Source organism: Oncorhynchus masou, chromosome 31 (genome assembly GCF_036934945.1).
Source record: "Oncorhynchus masou masou isolate Uvic2021 chromosome 31, UVic_Omas_1.1, whole genome shotgun sequence".
Lineage (NCBI taxonomy): Eukaryota > Metazoa > Chordata > Actinopteri > Salmoniformes > Salmonidae > Oncorhynchus > Oncorhynchus masou.
In genome coordinates this window covers 85,821,669-85,843,089 of record NC_088242.1, presented here as the reverse complement: position 1 = coordinate 85,843,089, position 21,421 = coordinate 85,821,669, and the positions used below count along the sequence as shown (strand labels likewise).

Here is a 21,421-nt window from a genome sequence, read left to right as displayed (position 1 = left end):
CTGCTGGTGGACTTGCGGCGACCCACCTTGGTGTAGCGCTGAGTGCCCAGCTTGGAGGCCAGGCCGTGCAGGGAGCTGGGAGAGCTGGAGCTGGGAGAGCTGGAGCTGGGAGAGATGCTCTGTGGAGAGGTGGTGTCTGAGGGAGAGGTAAATACAGAGTAAGGTAGCCTGATTAAAACCACCAGCTTACAGTCCACCTCAAAGGGATTACTGCATTGTCATTAACAATAAAATGGACAAAGTCATATTGCAAGCAAAATTGTGAGATAAGCTTATTACTCAAAGTAGCAGCCTTAGTAATACAGTAGTGACTGTAGCCATAGTAGAAGCAGCAGCAACAGTGGTAGCAGACACAAGTAGTTGTAACAGGGTAGCAGTAGCAGTGGTAATAGTAGTAGTAGCAGCGGTGGTAGTAGTAGCAGCAGTGGTGGTAGTAGTAACAGAGTAATAGAAGCAGTAGCAGCAGCAGTAGTACTATTATAGTAGTAGCGGTGGTAGTAGTAGTAGTAGTGGTGGTGGTAGTAGCAGCAGTAGTAGTAGTAGTAATAATAATAATAATTATAATAATAACAGTAGTTGAAGCAGTAGCAGCAGCAGTAGTACTATTATAGTAGTAGCGGTGGTAGTAGTAGTAGTAGTGGTGGTGGTAGTAGCAGCAGTAGTAGTAGTAGTAGTAATAATAATAATAATTATAATAATAACAGTAGTTGAAGCAGTAGCAGCAGTAGTGGTAATAGTAAACTCAGCAAAAAAAGAAACGTCCCCTTTCAGGACCCTGTCTTTCAAAAATAATTCGTAAAAATCGAAATAACTTCACAGATCATCATTGTAAAGGGTTTAAACACTGTTTCCCATACTTGTTCAATGAACCATAAACAATTAATGAACATGCACCTGTGGAACGGTCGTTAAGACACTAACAGCTTACAGACAGTACGCAATTAAGGCCAAAGTTATGAAAACTTAGGACATGAAAGAGGCCTTTCTACTGACTCTGGAAAAAAAGAAAAGGAGGAAGATGCCCAGGGTCCCTGCTCATAGGCCTAAAACAGCGCTACAGGGAGATAGGACCAACAGCTGATCGTCCTCGCAGTGGCAGACCACGAGTAACAACACCTGCACAGGATCGGTACATCCAAACATCACACATGCGGGACAGGTACAGGATGGCAACAACAACTGCCCGAGTTACACTAGGAACGCACAATCCCTCCATCATTGCTCTGACTGTCCGCAATTGGCTGAGAGAGGCTGAACTGGGGGCTTGTAGGCCTGTTGTAAGGGCAGGTCCTCACCAGACATCACAAGCAACAATGTCGCCTATGGGCACAAACCCACTGTCGCTGGACCATACAAGACTGGCAAAAAGTGCTCTTCACTGACGAGTCGCGGTTTTGTCTCACCACAGGTGATGGTTGGTTTCGCGTTTATCGTGAAGGAATGAACGTTACACCGAGGCCTGTACTCTGGAGCGGGATCGATTTGGAGTTGAAGGGTCCGTCAAGGTCTGCGGTGGTGTGTCACAGCATCATCAGACTGCCTGCAATGACAACATTCTCAATCTCAACGCTGTGCGTTACAGGGAAGACATCCTCCTCCCTCATATGGTACACTGCCTGCAGGATCATCCTGACATGACCCTCCAGCATGACAATGCCACCAGCTATACTGCTCGTTCTGCACGTGATTTCCTGCAAGACAGGAATGTCAGTGTTCTGCCATGGCCAGCAAAGAGCCCGGATCTCAATCCCATTGAGCATGTCTGGGATCTGTTGGATCGGAGGGTGAGGGCTGAGGGCCATTCCCCCCAGAACTTGCAGGTGCCTTGGTGGAAGACTGGGGTAACATCTCACATCAAGAACTGGCTAATCTGGTGCAGTCCATGATGAGATACTGCAGTATTTAATGCAGTTGGTGGCCACATCAGATACTGACTGTTACTTTTGATTTTGACCCCCCTTTGTTCAGGGACACATTATTCCATTTCTGTTAGTCACATGTCTGTGGAACTTGTTCAGTTTATGTCTCAGTTGTTGAATCTTGTTATGTTCATACAAATATTTACACATGTTTAGTTTGCTGAAAATAAACGCAGTTGACAGTGAGAGGACGTTTCTTTTTTTTTACTGAGTTTAGTAGTAGTAATATTAAAGTAGCAGTGATAGTAGTAATAACAGAGCAGTAGCAGCAGTAATGGTAATAGTAACATAGTAGTAGTAATAGTAACAGAGTAGTAGTAGCAGTAGTGGTAATATTAGTACCAGTAGTCGTAGCAATAGTGGTAGTAATAATAATAATAATAACAGTAGTAGTAGTGGTGGTGGTGTAGTAGCAGCAGCAGTAGTAATAACAGTAGTAGAAGCAGTAGCGGTAATAGTAGTAGTAGTAATAGTAATAATAATAATAATAATAATAATAATATAGAGTAGTGGTAATAGTAACAGAGTAGAAGTAGTAGTAAGACTAATAGTAGTAGTAGTGGTAATAGTAACAGAGTAGAAGTAGTAACAGAGTAGAAGTAGTGGTAGTAGTAACAGAGTAGAAATAGCATCAGTAATAGTCGTAGTAGTGGTAATAGTAACAGTAGTAGTAGTAGCAGCAATTACAGAGCATTAGCAGCAGTAGTGGTAATAGTAACATAGTAGTAGTAGTAGTAGTAGTAATAGTAGTAGCAGCAGTAACAGTAGTAGTAACAGAGTAGTAATAGTAGTAGTAGTAACAGAGTAGTAATAGTAAAACAGTAGTAGTAGTAGAGGTAATAGTAATAACAGTAGTAGTGGTAACAGTAGTAGTGGTAACAGTAATAGTAGCAGTAGTAATAGTAACAGCAGTAGTAACAGTAGTAGGCTAGTAATCATAATGGTACAGTAGCAGCAGTAGTGGTAGTAGTAGTAGTAACAGAGTAGTAATAGTAATAACAGTAGTAGTAGCGGTAATAGTAATAGTAACAGTAGTAGCAGTAGTAGTTGGCTAGTAATCATAATGGTACAGTAGCAGCAGTAGTGGTAATAGTAACAGAGTAGTAGTAGTAATAGAGTAGAAGTAGGCTAGTAATCATAATTGCAGCAGCAGTAGTCAAGTAACAGTGCTAGTAGCACGAGTAACAGTGCTGCAGGTGTCTGGGCCTGATGTTACCTCCAGCCTGGTGGTCAGGGGCAGGGCTGCGACAGGGGGTGGAGGGGCCGGGGGACAGGCTGTGTGTGGGGGAGCCCGGCAGGCTCTCGCTGGACGACACAGAGTGGTGCTGCAGGCCAGAGTTGAAGCTTCGGCTGCTGTGCATCACTGTGCTTTGCTTGGACAGCTTCTTCAGGATGCTCCGCCTCCTGGGATAGTCATTGGTTACCGAGAGTTATAACGGGGTTATGAAGGTGTTGTGAAGGGGTTTGAAGGGTAACAAGTGACATAACATTATTAAATATATATTAATATATTTATATTTAAATATATATTAATATATTTATATATATTAATATATATTGATATTAATATAAATACATATTAATATATATACATGTTAATATATATTCATATAAATACATATTAATATAAAATACATATTTATATATACATATTAATATATATTAATATATATTGATATGAATATATATTGATATGAATATATATTAATATTAATATTTATATATTAATATATTTATAATATATATTTATATATAAATATATATACATATATTTATATTAATATATTAATATATTTATATATAAATATTAATATTAATTAATATTAATATATATTCATATCAATATATATTCATATCAATATATATTAATATCAATATATATTAATATTTATATTAATATATATTAATATGTATATATATTAATATGTATTTTATATTAATATGTATTTATATCAATATATATTAATATCTATATATATATTAATATATAAATATATATTAATATTTATAAATATAAATATATTAATATATATTAATATAAACATATTAATATATATAAATATATAAATATATATTAATATATATTAATATAAACATATTAATATATATAAATATATAAATATATATATATATGATTCACGGCCTGGGAGTTTTGCAAAACAAATGTCCTTATTGAGTATGCCTGCATAATAATATCAGGGATATTGAGGCTGATGACAGAGCAATAGTCAAGCAAAAATTAGAGAGAAAAAATATCTATCACAAAACAAATTATAGAGAATACTCTGTGCATTAAGAACGTCTTCTACAGTATAACTTAAGTTTCTTAACTTAAAGTCAAGGCTTAGATGTATAATGTTTATCATCCATCCATGCAGTTGTGTGCAGTGATCTCTATCAAACACTGGGGGGAGACAGAATAGGGACTTTTGCAGTATGACTCTTGCTGGATGTATTTACACTGAACAAAAATATGAACAACATGCAGCAATTTCAAAGATATTACTGAGTTACAGTTTATAGAAGGTAATCAGTCAATTTAAATGAATTCATTAGGCCCTAATCTATGGATTTCACATGACTGGGAATACAGATATGCATCTGTTGGTCACAGATAACTCTTAAAAAATATATTTTAAAAAGTAGAGGCGTGGATCAGAAAACCACTTAGTATCACGACACAATCTCCTTTGCAGAGAGTTGATCAGGCTGTTGATTGTGGAATTTTGTCCCACTCCTCTTCAATGGCTGTGCAAAGTTGCTGGATATTGGCGGGAACTGGAACACGCTGTCGTACACGTCGATCCAGAGCATCGCAAACATGCTCAATGAGTGACACGTTTGGTGATTATTCAGGCCATGGAAAAACTGGGACATTTTCAGCTTCCAGGAACTGTGTACAGATCCTTGCGACATGGTGACGTGCATTATCATGCTGAAACATGAGGTGATGGCAACGGATGAATGGCACGACAATGGGCCTCAGGATCTCGTCACAATATCTCTGTGCATTCAAATTGCCATCGGGAAAATGCTATTATGTTCGTTGTCAATAGTTTATAGCACATACCATAATCCCACCACTACCATGGGGAACTCTGTTCACAATGTTGACATCAGCAAAACGCTCGCACACAAGATGCCATCCAATTTTTATTTGTCTCGTGCCGAATACAACACCTTACCGTGAAATGCTTACTTACAAGTCCATTTACTATATTTCTTGAACTGCATTTTTGGTTAAGAAAATATTGCAAGTAAAAAATAACAAGGCTCTATACAGGGAGTACCGGTACCTAGTCAATGTACGGGGGTACAGGTTAGTCAAGGTAATTTGTACATGTAAAGTGTAGGTGTAAAGTGACTATGCCTAATAAATAATAATAAGATAATAAACACGAGTAGCAGCAGTGTGAAAACAAAGAGAGGTCAATGTAAATAGTCCGGGTGTCCATTTGATTAATTGTTCAGCAGTCTTATGGCTTGGGTGTAGAAGCTGTGAAGAAGCCTTTTGGTCCTACACTTGGCGCTCCGGTACCGCCTGCCATGCGGTAGCAGAGAGAACAACCTATGACTTGGGTGGCTGGAGTCTTTGACAATTTTATGGGCTTTCCTCTGACACCGCCGAGTATATAGGTCCTGGATGGCAGGAAGCTTGGCCCCAGTGAGGTACTGGCCCGTACGCACTTCCCTCTGTGGTGCCTTACGGTCAGATGCCGAGCAGTTGCCATACCAGGCGTTGATGCGACCGGTAAAGATGCTCATGATGGTGCAGATGTTGAACTTTTTGAGATCATGCCTAATCTTTTCAATCTGCTGAGGGGGAAAAGGTGGTGCTGTGCCCTCTTCACGACTGTCTTCATGTGTTTGGACCATGTTAGTTTGTTGGTGATATGGACACCGAGGAACTTGAAACTCGACCCGCTCCACTACTGCCCCATCGATGTTAATGGGGGCCTGCTCGGCCCTCCTTTTCCTGTAGTCCACAAACAGCTCCTTTGCCACATTGAGGTTGAGAGGTTGTTGTCCTGGCACCACACTGCCAGGTGTCTGACCTCCTCCCTATAGGCTGTCTCATCATTGTAGGTGATCAGGCTGTGTCGTCAGCAAACCTAATGATGGTGTTGGAGTTGTATTTGGCCACGCAGTCGTAGGTGAATAGGGAGTACAGGAAGGGAATAAGCACACACCCCTGAGGGGTCCCAGTGTTGAGGATCAGCGTGGCAGATGTGTTGTTGCCTACCCTTACCACCTGGGGGCGGCCCATCAGGAAGTCCAGGATCCAGTTACAAATCAAATCAAATTGCAATCTCCCCGGGACAGGTGAAAAACTTGCCTTTGATGTCCCAGTGGCCATCGAAGGTGAGCATTTGCCCACTGAAGTCAGTCACGATGCCAAACTGCAGTCAGGTCAAGACCCTGGTGAGGACGATGAGCACGCAGATGAGCTTCTCTGAGGCGATTCTGACAGTTTATGCAGAAATTCTTTGGTTGTGCAAACCACAGTTTCATCAGCTGTCCGGGTGGCTCGTCTCAGACCATCCCACAGGTGAAGAAGTTGTGAGGTTGAGGCCGGTTGAACATACTGCCAAATTCTCTAAAACGATGTTGGAGGAGGCTTATGGTAGAGAAATGAACATTCAATTCTCAGGCCACAGCTCTGGTGGACATTCCCTGCAGTCACCATGCCAACTGCACGTTCCCTCAAAACATCTGTGGCATTGTGTTGCCTGACAAAATGCACATTTTAGAGTGGACTTTTATTGTCCCTAGCACAAAGTGCACCTGTGTCATGATCATGCTGTTTCTTGATATTCCACACCTCTCAAGTGGCTGAATTATCTTTGCAAAGGAGAAATGTTTACTAACAGGGATGTAAACAAATTTGAGAGAAATAAGCTTTTTGTGGGTATAGGAACATTTCTGGGATCTTTTATTTCAGCTAATTAAACATGGGATCAACACTTTACATGTTGTGTTTATATTTTTGTTCAGTATATATAAAATGTACGTTTTCATATCAACCCCACAAAGTTAATACATCATAATAATAGCAATACGGCATTAATATTACATTGAATTAAATTAGCACACAACAATCAAAACATCTTCCCTTACCTGTCCTGGTTATCCCTTCTCTTGCTTTTCTTGCTGCGTCTTGCCATTTTGCCCTTGTGGCTGGTCTTTCGAGCCGGCCCAACCTTGATTGACGTGTTCTCCAGTGCCGTGGTCTGAAGGGCCACCTTGCCACCACTCTTTTGGGGTTTCACAAAAACCAATGAGGTATTAGTATTGATTAAAGCTCATAATATCCCAAAGAGTGTGGCTATAGTTTGACATTAGGCTTGAGATGGTGTTTGTTTCTGTACCTTCAGAAGCAGCTCCATTATCTCTGTGTGGACCAGGCCTTGCACAGACTCTCCATTCACGTGAGTGATGAGGTCATTGGCCCTCAGTCCTGCGTCATGGGCTGGGCTGCCATCTTCGACATTCTGTGAAACAAAAGTGGTTTATTATTATCACAATTACTGAAAGTCTGTGTGGTGATGCAGCCTTTGATTGCTCCAGAATTAGCCAATAGTTGCACACAATAGTACGGGGCACTCACCGAGACCATGTGGTGCACAGTGTAAACGTTGCTGTCGCCCATGTAGACGCGGATGGCCTGCATAGTGAAGCCGTACTTCCTCCCCGAGCTGTGGATGACGATGGGTGGACCCAGGATGCTGAGGCTAAGCGACAGATCTCGGCTGGGGGATGAGTCGCGTGATGAAGGGTTGGACGAGAGGGAGCGCATTAAGATGGGGCTGGCCTGGAGGCCCCCGGGCATGTCGTCTGGAAAGGTGCACAAAGGATGAGTTCATGTTCAGGAAATTAGAAAAAGTACGGTAAAATGGTGGAATTCAGAACAAGAAACTGCTCTTGTTCAGCATTTACAAGTAACTTAAAATCCTTTAGCTCTGTGCAGACACACCTGTCACATATCCACACCCTATTCAGTGATATTTGCCTGCTGGGGACCAGCATCCCTGTATGACTAACTTATTTAGCTTCTGAAGCGTTACCACTGTGCCCAGAAGAAACTTGCATGACAGTGGAATTAACCTGCAGTGATGACGAGAGACAGGGCGGAGACGGAGGCAGACTTGGGTAGTTTGCCCCCAAGCCTCGGACTGTCTGGCGTCTTCAGCTGGTTCCCAAAGTGTCGGGAGGTCCCGTGGTCCTTGGGGGAAGAGTGTTTCGCTCCGGTGCGGTTGCTACGAATCCGATGCAGGTTTGATACAACCACCTCAGCTGTAATGCACAGGGCATATATCTATATTTTTGACCAAAATAGGCAATGTCTCTTAAGTTTCTCTGCAAACACAATACTTTGTCTGGATGGAAGATCACTGAAAACAAAAGAGGAAGAGTCTACACTCAAACTCTTTGTTTTGACTGTTTCCTCTTTGATCAGTCTGCACCTTGCTTGGTCCTTAATCCTCCTATCAACATGGAATTAAAAAAGCGATATCACACAAATCTGTTTTATGAGAAATTAAATATCATAAGCACTGTTTCAATTCCTGTTGGTTTCCATGAGGCTGTGTAGACTTGAAGCAGAGTGGACGGAGGGGCTTGGGGCTGAGCTCACCTTCATCGTCTGTGGAGAAGGCGAAGCGCGGCATGGTCTCCAGACTGTGGGTGCTGCTCATCACCAGGGGGCTGGCGCTCCTCTCAGACTGGGAGGAACTGGACGAGGCACGAGGGCGCAGGCTGCAACACATAAACCGCAGTGTCAGTTCGAAGGAGACATAACAATGGTGACACATTATATCGAACGGCAGAGCGTTGGGCCAGTAACCGAAAGGTTAATGGTCCAACAAGGTGAGAAATCTGTCACTGTGCCCTTGAGCAAGGCACTTGCTCCAGGGTCGCCATTAAAAATGGTAGACCCTGGCCATGACCCCACTCTCCGACGCCGTCTCAGGAAGAGTTGGGATATGGGAAAAAAAATCATTTTTCATTTTTGGAAAAAAAAACGTTCCCGTTTTAAACGGGATATTTTGTCAGGAAAAGATGCTAGAATATGAATATAATTGACAGCTTTGGATAGAAAACACTAACGTTTCCAAAACTGTAAAGATATTGTCTGTGAGTATAACAGAACTGATGTTGCAGGCGAAAGCCTGAGAAAAATCCAATCCGGAAGTGCCCCAGGTTTTGAAAGCGCTGCGTTCCAATGACTCCCTATTCAGCTGTGAATGTACCATCAACGAGCTTACGCTTTCTACGTATTCCCCAAGGTGTCTACAGCATTGTGACGTAGTTTTACGCATTTCTGTTGAAGAATAGCCGTAGGCAGCCACATTGCGTAAGTGGTCACATGGTGGCTCCGAGAGAGATTCTCCCGTAAAATACAGAGGGAGGTAGCCATTACTCCAATCGGTCAGAGTGAAAAAACGAATTGTCCCGACTGATATATTGTCGAATAGATATTAGAAAAACACCTTGAGGATGGATTCTAAACAGCTTTTGCCATGTTTCTGTTGATATTATGGAGCTAATTTTTAATATTTTTCGGCGTTGTGGTGACAGCAATTTCTGGGCAATTTCTCAGCCAAACGTGAAGAACAAACGGAGCTATTTCGCCTACAAAAATAATATTTTTGGAAAAAATGAACTTTGGCTGTCTACCTGGGAGTCTCGTGAGTGAAAACATCCGAAGTCAACAAAGGTAAAAGATTTTATTTGATTGCTTTTCTGATTTCCGTGACAAGTTTGCCTGCTGCTAGCAAGGCATAATGCTATGCTATGATAAACTTACACAAATGCTTGTCTAGCGTTGGCTGTAAAGCATATTTTGAAAATCTGAGATGACAGGGTGATTAACAAAAGGCTAAGCTGTGTTCCAATATATTTCATGATTTTCATGAATAGGAATATTTTCTAGGAAGATTTATGTCTGTTGCGTTATGCTAATTAGTGTCAGATGATGATAACGGTCCCGTTCACGGGCTGGGCTTCACTACAGGTTAATACACACTTGTACATGTGTGAAATAGGACAGATATAAGCACCCACCAAATTATATATCTAAAGCTAGCATAGTCATTTTGGACATTTATGCACACCCTACTCAGCTAAATTGGACTTTTCTGAACTAATCATTATTTTATGCACTTTCACCCACTGTTGTGCAGTGCTTCCGATAAGGAAATATTTGAACTACTACACAGGGAATCCTAACAGAAAGAGAGGGCTATAAACTCAGCCTGGCTCTGCTAACCTGCCCTTGCGATCTTGGTGCTGGCGTTCCTGTCTGTGGATGTCTCCTCCTGGGGAGGTTGTGAAACATCCATCCCAGCCCTCCTTGTCCTCGCTGTGGCCCGATGAGAAGCTCAAGTTGGAATGCGTGGCCAGATGTTCTGTGCTGCTGTATACCTGAAAGTATGGAGGAGCCACATTAGCTAAGGTGGCCAAGTTTGGTGAACTTTGCTCCAAAAAAATCTGCTTTAAAGATGGTCATTATTTTATTTACAGAGAAATGCTCTACTAACTAGTAATATTAGACATTTACCTGTTCTGACAAAATTATGAATATTTGAAGAGGTATGTTCCAAACCTTGCTGAAGCGGTTTGACCAGGAGGAGAACTGTCGGATTTCCAGGGAAGACTCTTCATCGTTGGTTTCATCATCCTCATCTGAGGCCAAATGGTGGTACCGCTCTGAGCGAGCTGAAAACATGACAACACAGAATGCATGGAACAGGGACCCTACCATAATATCCAACCTGGACATTGAGCATATTTAAAAAATATATATATATCTTTATTCAACATAATTGACTAATGAAAATATAAAATCAGCAAGAGCAGGATGAAAAGCAAATATTACTACATCTGTGGAGATACAGTATAATGGCAATATCAGGAAATGGATCTTTGTTTTAAAGGTGTTTCACACAGCATTTCTCAGAAACTCTTCCCTATGTGAAAGCTAGGTGCTTTGCAACAGCACTAGGCTGCATTCAAAACAAAATCTCCCCCTCCCATTTCCCCGTAACATGGCAGAGACTCAAACTTGAACATTTCACTTTCGGTTTTTGTCCACCATCTTCAAACAGCTGTAGAAACAACATTTCACCTTGATTCCCTACACTATTCCGTGCTTATTTTCTCACATAAACTGACATTGAGAAAACAGTATAGAATTTTAGCAACCAGGAATTTAGAGCAATTTCCATTAGATAGCACAGCCAAAGTCCAAACAGCTTTGCCATTTTGACAACAGATGCTGTTCCATCTGGAAAAATCTATAGGCGAATATCACAGCCACTCACAACACTGGTGTTTAAGTAATACTGTGAAACAATCATTTCACTATTGCTGCAGATACAGTTGAAGTCGGAAGTTTACAAACACTTAGGTTGGAGTCATTAAAACTAGTTTTTCAACCACTCCACAAATTTCTTGTTAACAAACTGTAGTTTTGGCAAGTCGGTTAGGACATTTTTCCAACAATTGTTTATAGACAGATTATTTCACTGTATCACAATTCCAGTGGGTCAGGTTTACATACACTATGTTGACTGTGCCTTTAAACAGCTTGGAAAATTCCATAAAATTATGTAATGGCTTCTGATTGGCTAATTGATGTTATTTGAGTCAATTGGAGGTGTACCTGTGGATGCATTTCAAGGCCTACCTCCAAACTCAGTGCCTCTTTGCTTGACATCATGGGAAAATCAAAAGAAATCAGCCAAGACATCAGAAAAAAAATTGTAGACCTCCACAAGTCTGGTTCATCCTAGGTACCATGTTCATCTGTACAAACAATAGTACACAAGGATAAACACCATGGGACCACGCAGCCATCATACCGCTCAGGAAGGAGACGCGTTCTGTCTCCTAGAGTTGAACGTACCTTAGTGTGAAAAGTGCAAATCAATCCCAAACCAACAGCAAAGGACCTTGTGAAGATGCTGGAGGAAACCGGTAAAAAAGTATCTACAGTAAAACGAGTCCTATATCGGCATAACCTGAAAGGCCGCTCAGCAAGGAAGAAGCTACGGCTCCAAAAACGCCATAAAAAAGCCAGACTACGGTTTGCAACTGCACATGGGGACAACAATCATACTTTTTAAAGAAATGTCCTCTGGTCTGATTAAACCAAAATAGAACTGTTTGGATGACCATCGTTATGTTTGGAGGAAAAAGGGGGAGGCTTGCAAGCTGAAGAACACCATCCCAACCGTGAAGCACGGGGTGGCAGCATCATGTTGTGGGGGTGATTTGCTGCAGGAGGGACTGGTGCACTTCACAAAATAGATGGCATCATGAGGATGGAAAATTATGTGGATATATTGAAGCAACATCTCAAGACATCAGTCAGGAATTTAAAGCTTAGTCGCAAATGGGTCTTCCAAATGGATAATGACCCCAAGCATAATTCCAAAGTTGTGGGAAAATGGCTTAAGGACAACAAAGTCAAGGTATTGGAGTGGCCATCACAAAGCCCTGACCTCAATCCTATAGAAAATTTGTGAGCAGAACTGAAAAAGCGTGTGCGAGCAAGGAGGCCTACAAAACTGACTCAGTTACACCAGCTCTGTCAGGAGGAATGGGCCAAAATTCACCCAACATATTGTGGGAAGCTTGTGGAAGGCTACCCGAAACATTGGACCCAAGTTAAACAATTTAAAGGCAATGCTACCAAATACTAATTGAGTGTATGTAAACTTCTGACCCACTGGGAATGTGATGAAATAAAATAAAGCTGAAATAAAATCACTACTATTATTCTGACATTTCACATTCTTAAAGTAAAGTGGTGATCCTAACTGACCTAAGACAGGGAATGTTTACTAGGATTAAATGTCAGGAATTGTGAAAAACTGAGTTGAAATGTATATGGCTAAGGTATATGTAAACTTCCAACTTCAACTGTATATTTATGGCCATTTTCTGAAATTACAATACAATTTATAATTATTATTTTTCACCTTAAGTAGCACCTTTAATAAGACTTGCTCTTGTTCTCTTGTGCACTTTACACTGTTAACTTCCATTCATTGTTCTGTTTTCTGTTGTGTGATGTCTCATGTGTAACTATAGTCTTAGAAAAAAAGGTTCCAAAAGTGTTCTTCGGCTGTCCGCATAGGAGAACCCTTTTGAAGAACCATTTTTGCTTCAAGGTAAAAAACCTTTTTGGTTCCAGGTAAAACTGTCTGTGGAAAATGTTTCTACTTGGAACCAAAAGGGTTCTTCTACCTGGAACCAAAAAGGGTTCTTCAAAAGGGGTTCTTCAATGGGAACAGCTGATGAACCCTTTTAGGTTCTTGATAGCACCCTTTTTCTAAGCGTGTATGGCTGTGTTACCGCAGGCAGCCCATTCTGATATTTTTTCCACTAATTGGTCTTTTGACCAATCATATCAGATCACCTCATTTTCAGAGCTGAACTGTATGGTCAAAAGACCAGAATTTGGCTGCCTGTCTAAACGCAGCCATACACTATTAGTTTTAGGAGAACAGCCTATGTATGCTGCTTTCGTGGCCAGTGCTCACCTGGAAAAGATATGTACATTTCTATGCGACTTCTCTGTTTAAATAAAGGATAAATAAAAATACATGAAAAAAAGACCACTTGTGAAGGACTGCCACGTACTGTCAAAGTAGCTGGTGTCGTCCTCCGCTTCCAGTTGAGGGATGAATTCTGCTTTCTGTCGAAGTAGCCCGTTCCAGTCCAGATGCAAGAAAAAGCAGTGTCGTTTGACCTCAGGTGCTCCTCCTAGAACAAAATGTATTTTTGTAGATCACAGTCATGTGTGCAGATTTCAGAACAATAGCCAACAGCAAAACGTCAGACCGGGATGATGTGAAATGGAAGACGAGGGCTTGGTTCCAATATCTACACTAGCGCACCACTACGAATGAAGCAATTGAACATGAATTCCATGTGAGATTGGACATGAATTCCATGTGGGGTGTTAGTAGGACATTGGAATGTAGCAGAGTGGTTTACGTACCTGTCCCCAGGCGCTCCAGAGGGCTCTGCCTCAGCAGCCGTGTGATCATGTCCTGGGCATCTGCAGGTAAAGCTTCGTCCCCATCGGGCCAGGTGATGTCATCTGTACATCGGGCAAGCACACGTTAATCTCCACATTGAACACCATTTTAAAAAGCCTATACACTTTATATTCCATCAATGGATACTTACCACTGACAACTTGCCCAAAGAGTTCCTCGGGCGTGTCCCCAAAGAAGGGCACACATCCAATCAGGAACTCATACAGGATGACGCCCATGGCCCACCAGTCTACTGGCTTCCCATAGCCCTGTCTCAGTATCACCTCTGGGGCTATGTACTCTGGGGTGCCACACACCTAGAGAACCACACCGATAATGTTGAATTATACCTTTAGCATGTGTATTTTTAACACATTGACATTTAGTTACACAGTAGTTATGAGATGGTACACCTATACTGGATTTAATATTTGACCTGGTGTAAGTGTGTGAATATGTGCTTTTGTGTTCAAGACATGTGCCTGGCATTTTCAGGATATTGTTGTCCTATGCCTTACTATGGAGCTGAATGTACTTTATTTATAGTGAAATGACAAATAAAGGGTTAAAGGGTTTTACAGCACTGACTCCCACCTGTTTGTCGATGAACTCCCTTGTGTCTTTCTCCATGTGACCCTCATACAGGTTGGTAGTCATGTTCATCAGGCCAACTCTGGACAGGCCAAAGTCAGTCAGTTTGATGTGGCCCATAGAGGTGATCAACAAGCTGCAGGGGGATGGAGAGAAATGTTCAAACTACACTTTCTTCAACTTGAGCTGTGTAAAGACTAATGCTGGTTCTGTACTCACTTGTCAGGTTTGAGGTCTCTATGGACGATGCCGTAGTTGTGAAGGTACTCTAAGGCCAGCACAGTCTCAGCAAAGTACATCCGGGTCATGTCCACAGGAAGGGGGCCCATGTTCTTCAGCAGGTTGGCACAGTCCCCACCTGCAAGAGATGACCAACCGTTTTGCTTCAGCTACGAGAAATCATGGGTAAGAACACATTCACCGTTCCAACTTTTTTCATTCAGTCCGCCTCTTTTAGAAACATGATAAACACATCAGTCTTGGGGTAGATCATCATATGACATTACCTTCCACATACTCCATCACCATGCACAGGTGGCGCCGTGTCTCGAAGGAGCAAAACATGGAGACCACGAAGGGGTTCTCGGCGAAGGTCAGGATGTCCCGCTCCACAAAAACTTGCTGGATCTGGTTCCTCAGGACTAGGTTCTGCCGGTTGATCTTCTTCATGGCGAAACGCTGCCGGGTGTTTCTGTGACGGACCAGGTACACAGCCCTGCCAACCGCCACAGGACAAGAGCCATGGTCATACAAGACCTCCACATTGATAAACCATGACTACAGGGGTAGGTTAATTCATAGTAAGTGGAAGTGTGTTCTATTTTTTCAGTAGTCTAAATGTTTACCAATCATGACATAAGTCTACAGTTGACCTTTTAACTTGAACCTTGAACTGACTATTGCTGAGTGCATTGATTTATAGTAAATATATGTCAGCTAATAGCTAATTGTGAGTTGTTCTTTAGTTATTGGTGTGGTTAACCACCTGTCTGTTTAGCGCTTACCCATAAGCTCCATTACTGATGAGCTTGATGGTTTCAAAGTCACTCTCCAGTGGTTTCCTTCGCGTTGGGGTCTGTGGACACTTGTTCTGCTGCAAACAGTGCAAACAACAAGAGAAGTGCCATGACTATCCACAAGAATCCAAACAGGTCAGATCAGGTTTGAAATGAATAACTTCAACCAGACCCCCTCTCACATGCAGAGGATGGAACTGGTGGGGATTAACAGCTCGCGTTCTGTTGTAAATCAAAAGAAGATTCAGGTCTCCCTCTCCAAATTCACCAAAGGAATGCGTCTTTGTTTCAAGAGACTTTTCCCACCGAAACTCTAACACGTTCAAAAGCGAATACTGGAACAATATTTCTAACATAGAACATGGGAATGGTCAGAGATAATCTATAGAACACTAATGTCATAGTGTTTGTTATTTTGTGGTGTCATTAAAAATGTTATGAAGGAAATACTGTAACTTGGAAAGTATACCCAATTCCATCCGATGTGTTGTGCATGTAATATGAAAAATGATTAAAGTATTTTTGTTAAGTGAGGGATGTGATTTTAGGATCCATAAGAGATAATTTACATAAACTTTGAACTGTGATAAAAGTCACGCCCCTGAGTGAGGTCAGAGAGCGTGTCAACCTGACAAAACCGCCCTTTCGAACAAACTGTATAAAATGATGGATTAAGAAATTATAATACTAGACCAGAGAGAAGTAGAGCTGCAGCTCACGTTTAAAAGTGGTCTGAACTCTGAATCTCAACACAAGGTAGAGACAAACTCACCTCCCGGACAATCACTGGTACGGCTGATTAGCTGTTCTAACTGTCCTAACGAAAGTGAATTTAAGTGGAACTATTCTACTACTCTGTTCAAACCATCGTATTACGCTACTCTCATCACCCCACTGGGAACCATCGACATGGCTGCCTAGCTTATCCTCAAAGAAGCATCTTCAGGGGCAAATGGAAGTAAAACCAATTCTGTAGTTCTGTTCAGGACTACATGACAAGTCACCGGATACCGGACAACTACAGAGAAGAAAAACAGTAAAAGAGTTGTTGGAAACCTTTTGGACAATCAGAGCCTTACAAGTGTGCTGCGAAAAGGCCCAACCCCCATTCCAAGGCCCTGTCCAACGAGATAGATATGGAATTTCACGTAACATTCATGATTTCTTACTCAGAGGGTGGCGGTTCATGTCCAAAGTATATGATACAGTAAATGAGTAGTTTCTAAATGTACTAAGGTTAAGTGTCTCTGTCCCTCTCTGCCCCCCCCCATCCCCATCTCTTTTGTAACAAGCAGCCATGTTGTTGTTATTCCACTAGGGACCTGTTTTTAACCTATGAAGTGTGTATGTTAACTCTGTATTACCATTTACTTAGCTTGTAAATAAATAAATAAACCAATTTGTGTAGTACTGAATCATGAGGCTCAGGTTTTTGCAGATGCAAGGAGGTTACAACTGTTCAGAATGATGATATGATACAAGTTTATGATTAATACGTTGACTATTTATAGATGTGATAGGTAAAGACCTTTAGAGTTTAATTCGGGAGATGGTAACTCTTTAAAGAACCACTCTCGTGGTGCCCCAGAACCTAATGAGTTAATTGTTATATGATTAATTTAATTGGATAACAATTAAACATATTTAGGTAATTAGATAAATAACAGTCTTCAGATTAATGTTAAAGTCAAGTCACGACAAGTTAGGAGGCTCACATTATAAAGAAGGTGCCCAGGAACTCATTATCCGGCTGGCACAAGTATGATTACATAGCCAGACTACTAAATTAAGTCATGTAAACAAAGCTGCTATCAGGACCTATATTGTTAATTGAAAGTCCTGTTATTTTATTCTGCAGGCTCCATCAGGGTGGCTAACTCCTTACCTCCACCGACTCAAACTTCACTGTCATTGACGGAGCGGACTGTTCAAGCTGTACCATATCTAAAAGAGCAGGGGAGAAAGATATGATTGAACAGCGATGCATGATATTTACTGGTTCTGGATGTCTGCCTCAAGCGCGGTAAATTCAGGTCAATGTTATGGCAAAAGATGTACCAATACCTTCGAGGGGGTCGCGAGTCAAGCCCAGTTGGTTGATGATGTAACGTGGAATGTCCGTCTTGATGCCCTGGCCCTCTTTGGCATGACCCTCGGCTGCCTCCAGCAGATGATAGAACTCTTCCGGGTCAAATTCCTGCCAATTACATCCAAGGCCCATTCAATTAGATTGGATTAAGGTGAATAAAATCACCTAGCCATGAAAGAGCTTATTGGCAATGCAGTGGCTTAAAAACCTTCCCCAAGCAACAACAGATTAAGAGAGACGGCTTTCAATCGCTCTCAACAGAATCGCTCTCATTTTCAATCAGAATGAGACTTTCTCTCCATCTCACCAGGCACTCGAGCAGCCTCGCCGGTCGGGATATGATGATGAGAATCTTCTTCACCAGCTGGGTGATGACGGATACCTCCTCGCTCTCCGAGCGATCGTACGCCTGAAATGCAAAGACAAAATGTTTTTGCTTTTTAACAGCATAACATGGAGATTATCAACTTTGTTGAAGACACAGAGATCAAAAAGAGAAAAGTCTATTCACATCTTTCGCCATAGCAAGAACACAACCACATAGCATTAAAGCTAGCATACTATGTCCAAAACAACCTAGCTACATGCAGAATGATGACAGAATGGACATCTTGCAGAGATGGGTCCTGTCCAGAAAGAAACCCTAGCCCAGGGATATTCAACTCTTACCCTACAAGGTCCGGACCCTGCTGGTTCTGTTCCACCTGACAATTAATTACACCCATTGTCCCAGGTCTAAATCAGTCCCTTATTAGAGGAGAACAATGAAAAATGCAGTGGAACTGGCTTTGAGATCCAGAGTTGAGTGTGAGGGCGCCAGCACTGACCCACTGGGGACACACTCGTTGAATCAGAGTTGTTTCCACGTCATTTCAATTAAATTAAATTTGAACCAATGTGGAATAGACGTCTGTGCAGTTGGTAGACACCTCTGTAGATCTGAGAGGACTGGATAAGTGTACATAATATGGCAATAATTCCACCCAAATGCCGAGGGGGAAGGAGCTAGCCGCTAGGGGTTGTTCATGGACAGGACCACACAGTGCAGTTTCCTTTCAAATCTCTTTGGTGCCTTCAAGGGAAGAAATTACACTTGTGCTTGTTAGAAAATACTTCAGTGGATGATCAATTCCAGGGAATATATTGTTCTCCAGTACACAAATCAGGAAGCCAATGGTTCTTAAGCCCTTACACTATGCATCAGTATAGGAAACCCAATATAAGCATTGAAATCATGTTCTAGTTCACGAGGATCAAGAGGCAGAATAGCATTGGTGATTGCTGCGGTGTCCTTTGAGGTCAGGGGCAAGTGTCTGGACAGCTGTCAGTGTACAGACACACACAAAAAAGAGGACAACTAACTTTACCACACATTGCTTTAAGTGAGTTTGGCTTCAAGGCAAACGGTCTGCTCAGGTTAGAGTGGTGAGAGCAACACTGAGTTTTGAATAAGGGCAGCTCTGCGGAAGAGAATGCTCTGAAGTCTTATCTAGATGAACCACCTAGACACAGCAAGAATGCAGTGAGAACTCTTTTGAATTAGATGCAAAACAGGAAATATGTTGTGCATCATGGAAAGACGCCTCACTGGAAACAACCCCACGGGACCACATGAGACGGGCTCAGTCAGACTCATAAAAAAAAATGAAATAGGCCAAAGGAATGAAGACGAATGTCTGAAGAAGGAAGCGAAAAGTAATGTGTTCCCCTGAACAGATGGATAAAATGTGGCAACATGAGTATCCCCACAACAATGTGTCAGAGAGGACGTTACATTAAACGAGAATATTCCTCGTATATTCCCAAAGCCCCTGATTCAAACAGTCATCGTCGTTGAGTCTGCCTTGAATTAACATGGCAAGGGTGACAAACTGCACTAATGAAACCACATAACTAACACGCCCCCCAAAAACAACTTATCTATTCCTCAGGTTGACATATAGTTTTGAGGATATTCCAGTGCAAGAAAACTGGCCATGTCAAATGATAATTTATTTCACTGTATGGGAACACATTTATCATCTCAGCTGTGCCCCTGCCATGTCTGCTATCTGAAAGTACACACTGGCTGTCCACAGAGGAGAAAGATGTTGCCATAGAAACAACCATTTTATCATAACAGTGATAAGAACATAGAATTAGAATACATTAGTAATTTAATAGGATCTATACGGATAAGAGAGTACAGATCAGTCGCACTACCAATTACGGGGAAATTCCATTTCCAAATCTATTGTGCACTTTAGGGCTTGAGTTTGTCTGGCTAATCGTTTCTCTTGGCCCAGACTCAATCAATTCCTCTTGATTTAGCGCTATCACATTTGGATGTTTAACTGATGAACAAGTAGTTCATTTATACCCAGCAGCACTAATATGGTAGGGTTGTCTCTACATGTATATGGACAGTTTAATGATGTTGATGCTTCCCTAGACAGACAGCAAAATCAATGAGGGGAGGAAGTGATGTAACAGGCAAAGTTGTCAGTGTTGGCATGAGGCTTTGCTCACTCAGTCACTGTTAGTGAACAGTGAACCGAAGCTGAAGGACAGAAGCCAGAAGATCCCTTAGGAATTGTTTAAATGCCTTCAATTTTTCCCTCTGATGCCAGACTATGGTCTTTTTTCATTCCTTCGGTCTTAACCTTTGAGAAAAACTCCATAACCTCTTTAGAAACGAATAAGGACAAACTATGAATATTTAACTTTAGACAGTTTAGTAAGTGAAAAAAGTAGCAGTAGAATCCTAAGCAAATCATGCAAATCATTAAACAATGGGTAGTCTGAGGGAACAGACTCAAGTGAGAGTTATCGGCTGATCACATTGTTGAATCTAAGATATCTATCAATATCATGGACAGTTATCGGTCGATCACATTGTGGAATCTAAGATTGATAACTATCACATTTGCTAAACCCAGACGCAAAGACATTTGTGGACATCCCACCTCGTGGAGCAGCTTCTCCAGCTTATCCTGCAACTCCACAAAGTAGCGCAAGGTGACCAGGCCCGTGTGGGACTTGTCCAGACAGTCTCGGACCAGCTCCACCAGCTGGTGCTGGATGAAGCCCAGGACGCCATCAGACAGCGGGAGGGTGCTTTCTGAGGAGCAGGCAGTGATGATATCAAGCAAGAGCTCCTCCATCTGCAGTGTGGCCTAAAGACAACACACATTCACAAACACACACCGATGCACTTGTTACGCAAGATCAGAGCGCATAAGCGTTCTGATTATTGCAAATACAAACAGACATTGCCTCCTGTACAAAAAAGGGGGAGAAGACAACATGACATACCTTAGGAAAACGTTCTTTGTAAACATGGTTCATCATGACGACCTCATTATCGAATGAACCCATTGTTCTTGCGGGGCTACAACAGAAAAGGACATGAAGCTGGTCAATTTCTATTATTCCAATCCAACCAAATGGACTGACAGAGCTCGGCCATTCTTATTGGGTGGGTGCAATCTTTTGAATAATGGCAAAAATTATCATCCCACAAATATTTATTGTGGAAAAGTGACTGTGCACCATTGACAAAATAATGTAATAGAATCCCTTCAAAACATCTAAATCAACACGTTATTTTACTTCCAAGCTCATGTCCTGTTTTACTGTTACTTTAGATTTAAAAAAAATAATATATATATATTTTTTAAACTTCAGTATTAGGTAAGATAACAGCTAAGATACAGTAAGTTATTGACCACATCTGTCTGGCCCATATATCCAACAAACAAGGCCTTAGTTTTCCCC

The 21,421-nt window shown here is 41.7% G+C and overlaps 1 protein-coding gene across 1 annotated transcript in view; it reads right to left on the bottom strand.

The window, feature by feature from the left end:
• The window catches only part of LOC135524648 (microtubule-associated serine/threonine-protein kinase 3-like), a 50,587-nt gene that overhangs the window by 3,750 nt on the left and 25,416 nt on the right, over positions 1-21,421 (bottom strand). The window contains 21 exon segments of the mRNA XM_064952369.1: positions 2-136; positions 3,136-3,323; positions 7,038-7,174; positions 7,289-7,411; positions 7,528-7,754; positions 8,025-8,213; positions 8,554-8,675; positions 10,189-10,343; positions 10,525-10,637; positions 13,569-13,691; positions 13,930-14,031; positions 14,121-14,286; positions 14,564-14,696; positions 14,780-14,918; positions 15,067-15,275; positions 15,565-15,653; positions 17,462-17,520; positions 17,641-17,773; positions 17,973-18,074; positions 20,611-20,820; positions 20,960-21,035. Of these exon segments, the coding sequence (XP_064808441.1) occupies positions 2-136; positions 3,136-3,323; positions 7,038-7,174; positions 7,289-7,411; positions 7,528-7,754; positions 8,025-8,213; positions 8,554-8,675; positions 10,189-10,343; positions 10,525-10,637; positions 13,569-13,691; positions 13,930-14,031; positions 14,121-14,286; positions 14,564-14,696; positions 14,780-14,918; positions 15,067-15,275; positions 15,565-15,653; positions 17,462-17,520; positions 17,641-17,773; positions 17,973-18,074; positions 20,611-20,820; positions 20,960-21,035 (2,930 nt within the window).